Genomic DNA, 17,567 nt, shown 5'->3' with positions numbered 1-17,567 from the left:
GATACAAGATTAGCAGCTTCAAGATCGGATTTCAGATTGTAGTCTTAGGGTACAGCATAAATTTTCCCATATCGTGTCTAAGTTTTCCTTTGATTCTTTGTGGTTCTGATATAATGAGCAAATGATAAATGTTATTTCCCCCTTAAACCAAGACCCAAGAAAGTATTTATTTTGCATTCTTTAACTGGAAAACGCTACTTTTGGCCCAAAGCTCACTGCTATGTTTTCTTCAAAGTTCTTAATAAGATCATGGATGAATATATTGTAGGATCATGGGCACATCAGACTCAACAGCCCAGGGTAAGTTAAGTTAGGACTGGGAGCTGTATCTCTTGACTCAGTGGGTCTCCTGTCATGCCAGATGTTAGAACATGTGATCTGGTGGGGTGAATGTGAGGCTTCCTACCCACTGGTAACAGTGAGGTGCTCATGTTTCCAAATTGCATGGCCTTTCAGAAAGAACAGGTCATGTCCAAGCTTAGAAAATAAGAAATTGCTTGAGGTAGTCAGCAACCTGGTATTCCTGCCCCTTGGGAGTCGAATTCCCCATTGCTGGGCCCTCCAGGAGAGTAGAGCTAGTCATCTAATCAAGTTACTGAGCCATCTGTAAGAGACTTAGAGAAACCCCAATGGGGTACTTTCTCCTATTGAAATCATCTTGATTTTCTTTTTTCTGTCAACACAGATTCTGGGTGGGCTATCAGTATGTCATCACTGGTCGAAATAGTTCTCTAGAAGGTCGCTGGGAGGTTGCTCACAAAGGTAAGTACCCCTGCTCAGGGACTGAGCAATTCAGTAGAGTTAGAAAAACCTGACTTCAAACCCTGCCTTAGTTACTTATTAGCTGACTAAGTCACTTTAATTACCTTGTGCCTCAGTTTCCTCATCTGTAAAATGAGGGTTTTGTGCTTCATGGCCACTTTGCTGATCTTAGTCTGTGATTGTGTGATTGCTCAGCAAATACTTACCAGGTTCCCACAGTTTGCTTCTAAGCTAGGCCCTGAGGAGGAGTGCTCTTTGAAAAAGGACAACCTGATCTCTCTGGATAGGAAAAGCTGGATGCTTCTCTGATACCTGTCCTTTCCAGGGAGGCTCCTGCCTCACGGGAGGCTCCTTCAGCCACTTAGGTCCAAGCAGGATTCAAGGCTTCAGTTGCAGCTCTGGACCTGGCCTTGGTGTTGACTTATGAGAAGGCAGAAAAAGACTTGGTGTTGCCTGAGTGATGTTTGCCAATGTGGACACTGCCCAAGGCTATCAGTAGGTCCAACCTTGAGAACTTTGGAGCACCGTGTGGAGATCCAGGCCAAGCAGAATGTCTGTTCCCCAGAGGGTTTGCCAGTCAATCTTCAGCCACGTCAAAGCTGTGTGACAACCCAGTGACAGCCCAGAGTCTGCTCAAGGCTTTGCCCAGGCTCCCCCACACTAGCTGCCCCCTGTGCAAGTTGGTGTAGGATTGATCACTGATTAAGAAAAGCACCCATCTGACAGAACCTGCACCCGGGGTCCTTGATGGAGACCTGCTGGAGGAGAACCTGGCATTTTGACTTTGAAGTTCCATCCAGAAGTGTCTCACCCCTGGTGAAGAGACCACTAGGAGAGACTAGAAGTTCTGGGGTTCAGACAACTCCAAAGAGGCAGGACATGCCTTCATCTGTGGCTCCTAAAATATTGTGGAATTGATCTACTCGGAGCTTTGCCAGCACCATGGCCTCCCACTCATCCTGATGAGTACCCGTGTACCCAGGCTCTTCAGGATGGGGCTTGACCCCACATCCAGGCTGCTACTCCAGGCCGCTTCTCAGGCCTTAAGCCAAGATTTCCCCTGTGATAGTGTGTCAACAGTCTAGTTGTTGTGTGGTTCAGGTTACTCTTAGGCATAACCTGAGCCCATAGAGAAGAGCTCAGGCTTTGGTGGGAGAGAAGTCGTGGCCTGGGTGAAGAGTATGCAAGTGCTGATGGGCACAGGCCTCTCTCACCTCTGCTGCTCGGAGGGAGACAGCAGTCTAGCTCGGGCTCGGGAAAGGCCTCCTGCAGATGTATACCAGCTGTGTGTTCCTCTGCATTTTCCCCCATTCTTTGCCCATTGGAAGTAGACATAGTTGTGGGCAGTACTGACCTGAGAAAATTTGGGTCTGTCAGAGGAATCTAGAGAAAGTCCATGCTATCCAGGAGTCTGGGAGACTTGGGTGCCACTTGAGCCAGCTTCTCCAAGTACCCAGAATGCCAGTGCTTATTGCAGACAGGATCCCAGGAAGCCAAATGACTATGTCAGGACCTAACATTCAGTCTGCTTATTAAGCACCTATAAAGGAGAAACAACCCCTGCTTTCAAGAACCTCATGTTTTACCGGGGGGAGACAAATCTTTACAGGATCCAGCTGAAAAGAGCAAATGAAAAGAGAGGTAGAGATGAGAAAGGAGAGCATTCTGGGCCTGGGGGCGCCCAAAGGGATGGAGATAGATGAGTGGTCAGTGAGAAACTGAGAGAAGGCCTCTTGGTCTGAATCTCAGGGCATGGGATGGAGAGTCCTGCAAAGGGGGCTGCAGAGATATGGTGGAGAATCCTTGTGATTGACCCTTGGCTCCTCTTCACCTCCCAAGCTATAGGACAACAATTCAAAGCTCCTAATGAGCTCTCATTGTGGAGAAGACCCAGAGAAGAGGGCACAGATGTGCCCATGTCCCCTGACTTATCCATCCCAGGAACTGGAAAAAATAGAACTCTCCCTACCCCTAACAAAGGCGAATCAGGGAATTGATGGGATCTTTGAGGCCACAGGGAACCAGGGGAACTCAGACTGAGGATCCACGCAGTGCTGTCTCTGAAGGTTCATCCTGGGCAAGGCCTAGTGAACTGGAAAGCATTGAGGCTATTGGGGATGCAGGCTGGACCATCCAAAGAGTCTTTGCATCATTGTTCATAAGATCCTCAGGACTTGTTGGAAAGGAAGCCCGTGCAAGGAGAATCAGGGAGGATGATAATGTGAGCTCTAATAGGAGTGGTCAGCTAAACCATCTAGCAGTGAAGAAGCCTTGTGGCTCAGTGGGAAGATCTTTGGATCAACAGATAGAATCCTAGCTCCTCATCCAGCCCCTTCCTCACAAGCACCACATTGTGGGCATCTGGTCTTCCAGCCTCTCATCGAAGGCTTCCAGAGGAAGGGGGAGCCTACCATATGGCTTCATGGCCCTGGCCTGAAGTTTACTGGAACTATAGGTAAGTGAATTAGCCTCTCTCTGAGCCTCAGTTTCCTCAGCTGAAAAATGGGGATGATCTTTATCCTGCCTGTTTCACAAAACAAGCTGTTGCTTTTTCAAAAAAGGGAGGATTCCAAAGGAATGAAAAAGATCAAAATATGAATACCTAAAAAGGGGACTAAGGAGACAGTTACTCTTGGCTGAAATGCCTACTTTCTCATCTTGATAGGACTGCTTTTTATCTATGTGATGAGACCATCCTTAATGATAATGGGAAAGCAAGGCAGATCTTTGTTTTTTGTTTTGTTTTGTTTTGTTTTTGTTTTTAGATTTTTCAAGGCAATGGGGCTAAGTGGCTTTCCCAAGGCCACATGGCTAGGCAATTATTAAGTGTCTGAGGTTGAATTTGAACCCAGGTCCTCCTGACTCCAAGCCCAGTGCTCTATCCACTGCGCCACCTAGCTGCCCAGATAAGAGACTTTGGCTGAAAGCTTCTGAGCACAGTGGATTCTTTTTTTTTTTTTTAATTTTTATTAAAGATATTATTTGAGTTTTACAATTTTCCCCCCATCTTTCTTCCCTCCCCCCCCCCCACAAAAGCACTCTGTCAGTCTTTACTTTGTTTCCATGTTGTACCTTGATCCAAATTGAGTGTGATGAGAGAGAAATCATATCCTTAAAGAAGAGAAGGGAAGTCTAAGAGATGACAAGACCAGACAATAAGATATCTTTTTTTCCCCCTAAATTAAAGGGAATAGTCCTTGCACTTTGTTCAAACTCCACAGCTCCTTATCTGGATACAGATGGCACTTTGCTTTGCAGACAGCCCAAAATTGTTCTTGATTGTTGCACTGATGGAATGAGCGAGTCCTTCAAGGTTGAGCATCACTCCTATGTTGCTGTTAGGGTGTACAGTGTTTTTCTGATTCTGCTCATCTCCACAGTGGATTCTTTTAGAATCAACAACCACTGGACTCCTCTACCCAACAAGGTCACATTTGCATTAAGAGATTCCTTTATCATTGTGATGATAGAGAACCCTCAGTTCAGTAATCCTCTGCCATGAAGATACCCTAAAACCTCCCCCAGGGTGTCTACTAGTGGTTGGTGCATGCTCTGCCCAGGTCAACAACACCTCTGCTGTGGAAGTTTGCTTCTCTGGCTTGCTTTTGCTACTGTGCTGATTGCATTGGGCCCTCGGCTGTCCCAGGACCACTTTGATGAGAACTGTAGCTCTGAGAAGGAATTGGCTTAATCACACAAACAGGAAAAACCAAGTGGGTCAAGAATGTGTATTGCTCATAAGGGATGGGCAGTTGGATGGACAGCTTACTCAGACTAGGATTGATGATAAGGGGAGTAGACTGAAAGGCACGGGTTCTCTTGGGGAGCCTCCAACTGCCCAAACCCAGCTTTTTAATACACGACCTCTTCCATCAACTTGCCAGTCATGGAAAACCACAATCTGAGGAATTCAAAGTTTTCGTGACTCTCAGAGTCATAAATGGTTGGGCATAAGCAGTCTGTTAGATTTTATCCCTCAGGATTCATAGCCTGAAGTGACAGAAGGATGGAGGAAAGGTGTCTGTATGAGTGGAGAAGGGTGGCACAGCATGAACTTTGTATATTAAAAATCATAGTTGGAGGTACCTTGGTGGATGAGTCTATTGGTAGAGAACTTGGGTAATGTATGTAGAATAGCAGAGGAAAAACCCCACTCCAGAGCAGACCTTCGTCCTTTCACCCCTGGACTATGGCAGAAGCTGTTGGGAGTTTCCACTTGGTCATTAAAATGATTTTCCTAAAGCTCAGGTCTGACCATCTCACCCCTACTCAATAAACTTCAGTGACTCCTTATGGCCTTCAGGATCCAGTAGACCTCACCTCCTTCATTACCTGCCCCTCTTTCCTTTCTGGCCTCTTCACCCCTCTCTCCCTACCACATGCTCTTCTCTCCAGGGAACCTCTGGCTGTTTCACCAAGAAGCCCCTTCATCCCTGGCTTCTGGACTTTCTCTCTGGGATTCCCCCCCTACCTATGGTGCTCTCCCTCTTCACTCCCTCCCTTCTCCTGTCCTGAAGTTGCCTGAAGCCCACCATGAGCCCCAGAGTAGGGCAAAGGGCTTGGAAGAGACTGGAGGCCCCAGACCCATCCCACAGCAGAGGCTTATCTGTATTGGTATCGGGGTCTGCTCCTGACTCTGAGCCCTCTCCTTTTTGCTGCTGGGAGAATCAAAGGCCACTGACCTCCTGGTAAGAGAGCTTTGAGTATGCTGAGTGACCCTGTGTGGGGGCCTCAGGGCCTGCTGGGCCAGGTCTACCAGTACTCACTAAGCCTCACAGGGCTAGCTCTCATCCCTTGGACACTACTGATCATCTTGGGCTTGTTGGGCTTCTTTCTCCTCCAGGTCCCTCTGAGGTCGTTTGGCCACCAGACCCCATTTTTGCATCTGCTGTACCTGAGAATGACAACGTGCTCTGTGCCCAGCTCCAGTGCTTCCATTTTCCCACACTGCGGCACCATGACCTGCACAGCTGGTATGCAGAGAACTGCTATGAGAAGTCCTCCTTCCTTTGCAAAAGAAGTAAGCAGACGCTCTCCCTGCCCCTGGGGCCCCGGTGGCCTCCCCTGCTTCCAACTGTGGCTCCCAGTAGCCCCAGGCCTCAGGTCTCTTCTGGTCAGACAGGGCTTTGGGCTTCCCCCCAAAGCCCAAAGCTTCTCCCCAGCACGGGGAGGAGTGCTGGTTAGCTCAGGGTTTGAGTGTGGAGGAAAATGGAGAGGCAACTCCTGCCTGGGGGAGAGAAATAGTTGGCCTCCAAGGTAGGAAGACCTGGGGTCAAGACCCAGCCCAAACCCCTTCTGGCTGGGTAACCCTGGACAAGTCTCATGGTTGCTCTTAGGCAGTACCCTCAGATGCCTAGCCCAGGTAAGACAGGTCTAGAACAAAAGGGGCCTCATTGTGGCCAGACCTCCACATGCCCTTGCTTTTGAAATGAAACCACTTGCTTCCTGATTTTGCATTGATTTCTGATCAGGAAGTTGGGCAAGGGAAGGAAGGCTGGCCGCTCCGGGCTACCAGGAATGCTGGTCAGTACCTGTGTGCTTGGGAGTTTGCAGACATGCTCTGCCATAATAGCTCCATCCTGTTCTCATTTGAAGGTGCTTTCTTCCCAGCACCCCTATTCGGTGGGTGGTAGACACCTCACCCCCTTTTCAGATGAGTACTGAGGGTCAGAGACCAGCAGAACCTGGCCTGGCTTCTGAGTGTCTGAGCTGGGGGTTTGCCTCCCGCTGTGGGCCATTGTTCACCCCACATCTGTACACTTAGGAAGCTTGATGGCACTCAGGCTCATTCTCAGGGCTTGGGGAGCTATGCCTAGACAGACCGCTGCCCCTGTCACTAGTGACATGAGCCAGACAGAAAGCAGGGGAGTGAGCCAGCAGGCTTCTGAGGAGTTCCCCCCAGCTCTGGGTGATGATGACCTCAGGGCCGTATGAGAGTGGCAGCAGGTTGGTGGTGTGCAAGCCTGTGAGGGGACACAAATGGTATGGACATTTGAGGGTCTTGGAATTGGGTGACCTTGGGCTGGTGGAAGGTTTTTCTCCTAGAGTGCCCTGCTTCTGATCTCCCTTCCATCCTGGGGCTAGAACCATTGACTTCTTTGTCTTGGCACCTTCCACTCCAAATACAGAACTGGGATCCTGTGGGGAACTAGAAGGGGCCTAAGAAATATTCCCTGATTGACTGATAGTGTCTTAAATCATTCTAGCCTTATCAGTCAGCTGGCCCCATTTTTCTAAGGTCAGGAGAGATCTTGTCCCTGCACAAGGGTCAGGCCCCTGACACAAGTCAACTCTTCCATGTTGTTCTGACCATGCAGGCCTGGGTGTGGAGATGGGACAGTTGTCGGGCAGGCAGGGTCAGGGGGAGCTGGGGATACAGGTGGCACCATTGTCTCCAGGCCTGGCTGGAACCTGAAGTTCCATGATCAGAGGCTGTGGGGAGGGGAGGAGACTGGTTCCAGGTCCTGCATTTTTTCAAGGGAAGAAACTGAGGATCCAAAAGATGACTTGCCCCTGGTCCCATGGGATCAATCACAGACTCAGGATCCAAACCTAGGCCAGTGATCCCCCCAAACCCAGCCTCTTTCCATTGTCTTCTGCTTCTGCACGTTGTGACCACTTGGAACATCCCACTGTTGTGTTTGTCGCAGACCAAACATGTGTGGACATCAAGGACAACATCGTGGGGGAAGGCTACCATTTCACACCCAAAGGTAATGACCCTTGCCTGAGTTGTACCTGCCACAAAGGGGAGCCAGAGATGTGTGTGGCTGCGCTGTGCGAGGGGCCTCAGGGCTGCCAGCAGTACGACAAGGACCCCAAGGAGTGCTGCAAATTCATGTGCTTGGATCCAGGTAGGGGTCTGGGTCAGAATGGCAGGGTGGAGCCTTGTGATCTGTGTGTGTGTGTGTGTGTGTGTGTGTGTGAGAGAGAGAGAGAGAGAGAGAGAGAGAGAGAGAGAGAGAGAGAGAGAGATCTTCAACAGTTGATGGCTTCTCCAGGTTATTCCCAGTTTCTTCCTGCTGACTTGGGTCTTCAGTCCTGTCACCATGTGAGGAAACCACAAGATTCCTTCTCCCCGTGCTCCCCCCCCCCCCACAACATTGTTTTCATGTTAATGCCTTCAAAAGTTTTGCTGCAGGGCAGCTAGGTGGTGCAGTGGATAGAGCACTGGCCTTGGAGTCAGGAGGACCTGAGTTCAAATCTGGCCTCAGACACTTAATAATTACCTATCTGTGTGGCCTTGAGCAAGCCACTTAACCCTATTGCCTTGAAAAATCTAAAAAAAAAAAAAGTTTTGCTGCAAAGCACTTGGGGGCGGGGGGGAGAATTGGGAGGGGATTGCTGTGAAAGAATCATGGTCTATCAAGGTGACTTGTCCAGATTCATGAGTTTATCCAAGTAGGAGACGCTGCCTCCACTAGTGCTGATGGCGGCCTATCCACGCCTCTCCTCCTTTGACACTCTTTCCCCTATCCTGTGGTGCTCTTTGGTCCTCTTGCACCCCCTGCAATACTGAGGTGGTGATAGCAGTGCATCCAAGAGACTGTCTGCTTTTGGGGGTGGGCTGTGCAGCACGGTGTGGACTGATGGGCGGCCCCAGAGGTGCCCCCAAGGATCATATAGGCACACACATTAGGACATCATAAGAGGCTCCTTGCTTTCTCTGCTTAGGGCCAGAACACCTGGCATTTAGAGAGTACCAGTCCTCTCCTCGGATCCTCATATCAAAGGTGGGAAGCCCAGACAACATTATCCCTGTTTTAAGAGGAGGAGGCTGAGGCCTCAGGGTCATCCTCAGCTTCTCTCTTGAACTTACTATTCCTGCCCAATCTGGTGCCCAGTCTTGTGTCTTGTGGGCACTCCTTCCCTTCTCCACTCACATGACCTCTTATCTCTACTACTGCCCTAGCCTCCCAGGGACTTTCCTCACCCTGTTCCAGCCTTCCTTAAGCTGCCAAAATCTTTCTCCTGAAGGGCAGGTTTGACCATGCCTCTCACACAGCTCTGGTGGTTCCCATTACCTCCATCTGGCTTAATGATCCAGTCTTCCACCTTCCTCCCTTTCTTCCCAGATCCAGTGATCCGGGAGAATGTCCTGTCTTCTCTTTGTGTCTCCAGGATTTAGCCTGAGCCTGGCATAGAAAAGGCATTTGATTATTGGACTTAACAAATGCTTGTTCTCTGGTACTGATGGAAATAGAACTAAGGGCAGAGTTTGGGGTGAGATGCATAGATCAGGGAGCCTCTTGCGAGTGACTTGCCCCGGGTCATATATCTAGTAAGTGTCTGATATCTGAGCCGTGTCCATTATTCTACATTGCCTCTTGTGATCTATACAGAGGCCAGAAAATGCATGGAAGGCTCCAGGAAGGCAAGAATTCCATCTCTGACCATCTCATGACTGGACTCTTTTTTGACAAGAGTTTCTCAGTTTTCGAGAATTAAAAAAAAACAGCTTGGACTTGATGTTTATGAATCATATAATTGTTTTAAAATAAATTTACAATTTTTGTTATTCCCAACTCGACAAACATCCAACATTAGTATTTTCACATAAAAAGAAGAATATTATATAAATTTTCTTTTTAAAAAAGCATCTAGTAAATTGGGCCTATTGGTCTTGAAGCTGCCCCTCTTGTTGGTATTCTCATCTAAACACAATTCTTTTGTACATTTTTCTTTTTTTTTAGGTTTTTGCAAGGCAATGCGGTTAAGTAGTTTGCCCAAGGCCACACAGCTAGGTCATTATTAAGTGTCTGAGGCCATATTTGGACTCAGGTACTCCTGACTTCAGGGCTGGTACTCTATTCATTGTTCCACCTAGCCACCCCCTTTTGTCCACTTTTTAATGTTTATTGATGTTCTCATTCTTTTCCTTATCGTTACCACTCCTCTATTTCCTCATTTTTTTACAACCTTATATCCCTTAAATATCAGCAAAAAAAAAAAGTCCATACATATTGTCTATATCTAAGAGATATGTCTCATCTTCCTTCACTCAGGCATCATGGGTCCTTGTTTGCCAGTCTTGTAGAGTTGTTTTTCTTTGTCATATAGATGTCATATAGCTCATTCTCCAGGTTCTGCTCACTTCTCATCATGTCACTCATACTCGTCCCCTCTTCACTGATAATACAACCAGGAAATGAGGGTGAGTTTGGGCTGGAATTTATAGTCACTGACGGATGCTGATTCTCCTTTCGTTCATTTTATCCAATTATACTCTAACCAATGTCTTTAAATATGATTTTTTTCTCCACCTTTGGACTTCTCCAAAATAAAGATACTTTGAAGATTTTAAAAGGTGTGTTTCAATTGAAGTTCCGAAACCAGTTAATTTCCAAACAGGGTACTGGTCAAACTTTTAATAAGGTGATTTCAATTGTGGTTTGGATTATCAATATTTCTGAAATTATTTGGTCTCAAGAATTTCTTCCTGTGATCCTTAGGCAGAAGGTTCTGTTTTCTGAAACAATGGCTAATAGTGCTTTGCCAGCAGATGGGGCTGTTGTAACGGGCATAATTCAACTGATTCTGTTCCATTTCAGGTATTTAAAGTGATAATTTCAGGAGAGATCCATTCTTTAATATAATCAAACTTATTTTTTTTTACATTGCATAATGCTCTCTGTCTCCTGTTGGTCATAGATTCTTTTCTTATCTATAGTTCTGATAGGTCCATTTTGCCCATGCTCCCCTAATTTACTTATGGATGGCATCACCATTTTGACCTTATCTTGGTATCTAATGTGAGATGTTGGTCTATAGCTATTTTCTGCCAAAATGTTTTTCAGTTTTCCCGGTAGTTTTTGTTTGATAGTGAATTCTTGTCCCAAAAGCTTAGGACTTTAGGTTTATCAAACACTAGTTACTATGACCACTTAGAACTGTGTATTATATACCTTATCTATTCCACTGATCTATTATGTCTCTGAGCCAGCTCCAAATTGTTTTATGGTGACCACTTTGTAATGCAGTTTTAGATCTGGTATGGTTAATCCACTTTCCTTTGCATTTTTCCCATTAATTTCCTTAATATTCTTAACCTCTTTTTCTTCCAAATGAATGTTATTATTTTTCTAGTGCTGTAAAAATAATTTTTTCATAGTTTGACTGGTATTTACTTAATAAGTAAATTAATTTAGGTAGAACTGTAATTTTCATTATATTGATTCTCCCTACCTATGAACAATTTCTTGAGTTGTTTAGACCTGACTGTATTTATGTGAAAAGTGCTTTTCAGTTGTGTTCATATAATCCTTGGGTTTATTTTGGCAGGTAGTCTCTCAGATATTTTATATTGTCTACAGTTATTCTGAATTTAATTTTTCTTCTAAATTTAATTTTTCTTTCTATCTCTTCCTGCTAGGCATTGGTGGTCATATATAGAAATGCTGAAGATTTATGTGGGTTTGTTTTACATTCTGTGCTGAAGTTGTTAGTTATTTCAACTAGTATTTTAGTCGATTCTCTGATTGAATTGAAACTGAAAGAAGTTACACACACTAAGTGGCTGAGGTGAAGGGGCAAAGCATAGCAGAGTTGCTGATGTCCCTGGGAAGTCCATTTTTACAGATAAGGACTGAGGCTGAGAGGAATGGATTCACCCTGAGTCACTGAGTGAGGCAGGGTTTGAACTCAAGTTCTCCCGACTTCAAGTCCACTGCACCATACATCTGCCATTCAAGAACATTCCACTACAAAGACAAGGAGTCAACAAGAGATGGAACATTGGGCATAGAGAACAGTGAGTCGGTTGGCCAATGTACCTGAATTGGAAAATTCATGTAGGGGAGTAAGGGATGGAAAAGTGGGAGGCTGCAGGTTATGAAGGTCTTTTAAGGCCAACCAGAACATTTTGTATTTAATTCTGGAGTCCATAGGGAGCCCCTGGAGAAAATTTGAACTTTAACAAAATCACTTTGATGGCTGAATGGAAGATAGAAACAATAGTGCAATGGACAAAAAGATGGTGCAGAGGTGACAATGATAGGACTTGGCATCAGTTTGGATATGGAGGAGGTAAGTGAAAGTGAGGAGTTCAGGATGACTTTTAGGGTGTGAACTTGGGAGACTAAGAAGATGGTGGTGGCCCCAACAATAACAGAGAAAGTAAAAGGAGAAGCTGATTTAGAGAGAAAGATTCTATGTTCTGTTCAGACTTGTTGAGTTTAAGATGTCCACTGGGCAGGCAGTTTAAAATATCTTAAGAGGCAGTTGGAGATGCAAAATTGGAGGTCATGGGAGAGGTCAGACCTGGATATGTAGATCTGGGTGTCTGCAGAGTGATGATAATTGAATGCATGACAAGTGAGGAGGTTACCAAGTGAGATAGTATAGAGGGTGTAAAATACATATGCTTATAGGATATGATGAGAATGAAGAACTAGCAAGAAAGAATGAGAAGGAGCCACTCACCAGATTTTCAGTGCACCAAGGGAGGACAGTGCCACAAGAAAATGAGGAAAGCATAAAGCATTCAGGGGGTATTTAGAAGATCAGCAGTGTCTGATCCTAAAGGGCTCTAGAAAAGTCAAGAAGGAAGAGAATTGAGAAAAGGCCAGCATGAATGTATGACTTGAATGTAAAAGGTCACACCATTTTTAAAAAGATTAGATACCAATTATAACACAAGAGCTGCATCACCCACTCCACATCTGAATATTTAAATATCTGAATATTGATGATCTCCAAAGATAATTCAGTTTTTGTACAGAGAAAATCAGTGTGACTAGGATGAGATGGGAAGGTGTGCTTGTGATAAAATCTTTACACCAAATCTTTTAGGAAGTTAGGATAATTAGAAAATCGACACTGACACATGAGAACAAGAACCATCCCCATTAGATAAGTAGTCAGCAGATAGAAGCATTAGTTCTCAAGAGAATTTCCAACAGTTAATCACGATCTGAAAGAAGTCTCCAAATCCTAAGGAATAAGAGAAATGCAAATGAACCCAAAGCTGGAGTGGTATCTTACTCCTAGAAAATTGACAAGATTAGAGAAGATAGGAATAGTCAAATTCATAACACTTTTTGTGATTTTGAAGACATGTAAACAAGCTAGACACCCATCCCTCGGGGAATGGCCAAACAAGTCATGGTATGTGAATAGAATGGAATATTACTGGACTATAAAACTTAAAAATTTATTTATTTATTTATTTATTTATTTAAGGCAATGGAATTAAGTGACTTGCCCAAGGTCACACAACTAGGCAATTATTAAATGTATGAGGTCAGATTTGAACTCAGGTCCTCCTGACTCCAGGGCTGGTGCTCTATCCATTGTGCCACCTAGCTGCCCTGGACTGTAAAACTAATGTGGAGACCTCGAAGAAGCATAGAAAGTTTTATAAGGACTGCTGCAGAATCATCCGTATAGAACCAGAAGAACAGTAGAAGCAAGGACTTAGTGGAAGGAAGTTAAAAATGGAATTGAACGCTGGACAATTATAACAACCAAGTCTAACCCTACTTCAAAGTTGAGAAAATGAAGAGGTGAAGCTTTGTGAGTATGAAATATAGTATAGGCTGTCAGACACATTGATGTCATTGCTTTTGGTGAACTACCTTTTTTTCTCATCTTTTAAATAATTTTGTTATAAGGGATGGCTTATTGAATATCAGAGGGGAAAAGAAATATTTAGAAATGAAGGTAATGGAAAAATAAATTATAGTAAGGAAACATAGAGGGGTGTGTGTGTATATATGTATGTAACTTCTTTTTCTTTTGGTTCTTCATTGTTCACTTGGCTTCATTTCATACAGGTCTTTTGTTTGCTTTAAATTCATGCTATTTGTCATTCCTTATGGTGCCAAAGCATTCCATTTCAGTTACCCACTTAGCTTGTCCAGTTGTTTGTTAATTACTGAACATAGTTGTTTCCAAATTGAACTTAAATTCATTTGATTTTTTAATGTTTTTTTCATTTTTTTCTCTCTTAGGCTTCTCTTAATCTCAATAGGACTACTGAGGAAGGGAGTGGGGGAGATATATTTTTGTATCTTATTCTTTTGCTTGATATAACTTTCTTGGTTTGATTGTTAGCTTTTTCTCTTGTTTTTTTTTCTGATTTCTCTAGGGTTTTCTAAGTAAACCATCATATCATCTACAGGTAGAGTTAGTTTAGTCTCTTTTCCCCAGTGCTTATTTCTTTCATTTCATTTTTCTTATCTTAATGTGTCAAATAATAATGGTGGCAGTAGGCATTCTCATTTCATTCCTGTTTTCCAACTACAGGTAGTAGTAGTTTTCAACAATCATTTTTTGGGCAAGATTTTGAGTTTCACATTTTTCTCCCTCCCTTCTCTCCCAGATTCTCCTGACAGAAAACTAAACAAAGATCCAAATTAATCATGTTCTGGAAGAAGAATCCAGTCAAAATGGGGAAGAAATATTAGAAGGAAACAATATATAAAACAAGTTTAAAAAATTGAAGTTAGTAAGCTTTGGTCTGTATTTAAACTACACTTCCACTTTTTATTTTTTTTTTATCAAAAAAAGCAAAGATTCCCTCATTTCTGTTCTTGAAGTTTAAACAAGTTAGAACTGTGTCTTCTCAATAGTGTTCTTGGTGTTTATGATTGAAATTTATGTTGGTTTTGTTCATCTTTTAGCCTCTCTTTTCATTGGTAATATTGAATTAGAGCTTTTTCTGATCATTCTTTCTCTGGTGTTAGAATCAAAATTATCCAGAGTTGTCTCCTAGAGTTAAGTAGAGTTCCTTCTTTCTATATTTTAGAAATAATTTATGTCACATGTTATTGTTCTTTCAGGTTTGCTGTAATTCACTTGCATTTCTGGAGATTTTTCCATGAGAATTCGTTTATGACTTATTTCACTTGTTTTCTAATGCTTCTCTCTGCCAACTTTCAGGAAGTCACTAAATATTAGTGCTGGGGTAGGGGGGGTCATCTCCTCAGAAGAGGAAACTGAGCTTTGAGAAGTTTCCTGCATTGCCTCAGGTTGTGTAGGTAATAAAGGGAGAGGTAGGATCCTAATGCAGAACTTTGAACCCCAGCAGGAGCATGGGGACCAAGGGCTCTTTCATGAAATTGTAGCCAGACCCAGCTTATGGTCCTCCAAGAGGGTGCAGGCTGGGAATCTCTCCTAGGAAGAAGCAGCTGGTGGCCTGGTTAGGTGGGGGCCTGGGGGGATGCTGAGAGCTTGGCCTAGACCAGGACAGATGGGAGCATACACTTGGTCTGCATTGGTCCCAGGGAAGCCAGGGGCTCCCAGGTCAGGGGAAGGAGCTTGTTGACATCAACAGAGAAATGACCTCCAGAGTATTTCCCATGAAACCACATGGCTCCACACTTAGGTTTTGTAAATGGGATATTAAAGTGCTATTTCCCATTGTGAACCCACAGATGCTAGTCACAGATCAATAGAGGTTAAAGGCAGCAGCATCTTTTGAGTTTGCAGCCAAGCTTTCAGACAACTGGAGTCAGAGGCCAGCCTTGGGAGAGAACTTGGCTGGCCCTTACCCAGCCCACAAAAGGAAAGGGTCCATTGAGGCGGCTGCTGACCCCTCCCGATGCTGCTGGACCCTGGGGGAAGGGACCAGTTCCCAGCATGAGGGCAGTTGGTTGTTCTTGACCTCAATGAGGCTATCATGCTGCTCTGGGGTTTCTTCCTGCAAGGCTGCTTGGGTTGTAGTGATCTGTCCACTAAAACTGATCTCTTTCATCATTTGGTTCCTTCTGTTTCTGGGGGAAAGAGGGGTTTTCCAGTTACAAATCACTGGGAATATTCAGATGTGGAGTGGGTGATGCAGCTCTTGTGTGAGGGTTATGTATCATCTGTCTCCTCCTTCCAGACTCATGATTGGCCAAAGGAAAGTCAGACTGGTTTCTTTGGACTCCTGTCGAGTTGGGGTTCCCAGGATCATCATGCTTAGAGCCAGGACTTTGGAAGTGTCCGGTCCAAAACCTTTCTTTGTTTTAAAAGAGAAGGAAATAGAGACTGAGAGAATCAGGGGACTCTTCCCCAAGGTAGCTATGGCCCTTTTCATAACATCACAAGTTGATACAGAAACTAAAGAATTGGCAGCCATCTTCCAGGCAGGTAAGTGTCACCATCTCTAGAGTGTGGGCCTGGAGGAGCTGAATTCAAATCCTTCCTTAGGGCCTGGCTGATGGTGCCGTCTTCACTTGGAACTGCCTCCATTTCCCCATCTGTAAAATGGGGATAATCATAGCTCCCCCTCCGGAGGTGGTTGTGAGGACTAAGTGGGAGAATACTGGAAAGCCTTTAGTGAACCTCCTGTGGCCAGTAAACACTAGCTGTGATTGTGATGAGTTGTGGATCAAATGCTTTGTCACCAGCCTCAATCTTCTCCTTCCATACTGACCATCCCCTCATGCCAGTGACTTCATCTGGAAGAACACAAGGTATGAACAGAGTTGGAACTGGTCAGTCCTCATTGTCCAGCCCCCTCCCTCATAACCCCTGGTGGCCTCCTTTGGATAAAGGTGATCACTAGAGTCAACATCTGGCAGAGGATGCCTCAGAAGCTGCCTCACTCAAATGACCCGGAGCACTGACCACCAGGGCCTCTCCTAGCCCACTCCTGTGAGGGCCCTGAGAGGTCATTGTGCTTGCCTTTTGGTAGGGTCAGACCCGGGACCATTACACGGAGAAATCATCTACTTCCCTCTCAGGGTTAGGACAAGGACTGTAACCCCTGTTAGTGAGGCATGTTTCACTTTTCCCTACCTTTCATGTCTTTGCTCATCAGGTTCTTCATGCTTACAAAGAGCTCTCCACTCACCCTTCCCTTTCTCTTCTTTTCTCCCCACCCACTCTCCTCAGACTTCTCAAAGCCCTTGGATTAGACCATTCTGGGCTTAGCACAATGCAGGTACACAGTAGTTGCTCAATAAATGCTTCTGCATTTCACTTCATCTCCCTTGTCTATTGGTTCCATGTATTCTTATTTTTTGTCCTTTTAGATTGTAATTTTTCCCTTTTAGATTGTAAACTCCTTGAGGACAAAGGTTTGTTGTGCGTCCCTATATCCCTGGTATTATTTCAGAGTTAGAAGAGAGCTCAGAGGCCATTGGATCATGTGGTTGGAATCCCAGAGGGGACTTTGGCAGCCAGTATGGCTTAGTGGCCAGAGCAGGTGCCATGGTTACCAAGATTTAGAGCTTTTTTTGGACGAATACGTGGAAATGGTCATGGTAAGACCAGGTCTTATTTACAGAATAGTGAACTAAGGCCCATGTGGCCATGAGCCTCTCCCTAGACTCCAGATTCAGTGTCCTTTTGACCACATCCAGATCGTTGCCAGCCCTGTGTCCCCCTGCCCCTAGTGGCAGAGCTTATAATAAAGGTGCCAAGTCAGTAGCTCTAATCAGACTTTGAGCTCCCTCATGGCCTGGGCAGCTGTGTTCTTGGAGTAGTTAGGGGGCTCAGTAGAAAGCACTTTAGTTCTGGAATCAGGAAGACTTGAGTTCAGACACTTAGTAGTTGTGTGATCCTTTCTTTGCCTTGGCATCCTCATCTGTAAAATGGGCCTATGGTAGCACCCATCACTCAGGATTATTGTAACAATGAAGTGAGCTGACATACGCAAATCACTTTGCCCATCTTAAGGCCCTGGGAGGACTTGCTGCTATGGTGGGGATGGCTATTACCAAAGTAAGGAATAGTTCATTAGTTCAAACTGAATGTGCAGTTTTTCCTGAGCTGGTGAGTCAATGAATCAGGAGCTTGTCCACTCCCTGGTTGCTTTGCTTCCACCCACTGACAGGAACAAATTGTTCCCCCAAATTTGGAATGCCATCAAAGAAAGG

General features: G+C 44.9%; 1 protein-coding gene across 7 annotated transcripts in view; it reads left to right on the top strand.

Annotated features, from left to right (window-relative positions):
- The window catches only part of DGCR2 (DiGeorge syndrome critical region gene 2), a 94,697-nt gene that overhangs the window by 59,600 nt on the left and 17,530 nt on the right, over positions 1-17,567 (top strand). For all 7 annotated transcript variants that reach the window (XM_074206436.1, XM_074206435.1, XM_074206434.1 and 4 more), the window contains 3 exons: positions 686-762; positions 5,606-5,782; positions 7,413-7,616. In XM_074206436.1, the coding sequence (XP_074062537.1) occupies positions 686-762; positions 5,606-5,782; positions 7,413-7,616 (458 nt within the window). The remainder of the gene's footprint in view (positions 1-685; positions 763-5,605; positions 5,783-7,412; positions 7,617-17,567) is intronic.

This window comes from Macrotis lagotis, chromosome X, assembly GCF_037893015.1.
Source record: "Macrotis lagotis isolate mMagLag1 chromosome X, bilby.v1.9.chrom.fasta, whole genome shotgun sequence".
In the NCBI taxonomy this organism is placed as follows: domain Eukaryota; kingdom Metazoa; phylum Chordata; class Mammalia; order Peramelemorphia; family Peramelidae; genus Macrotis; species Macrotis lagotis.
Note: the sequence above shows the minus strand (reverse complement) of the source record. Positions and strands in the feature narration are given on the sequence as shown.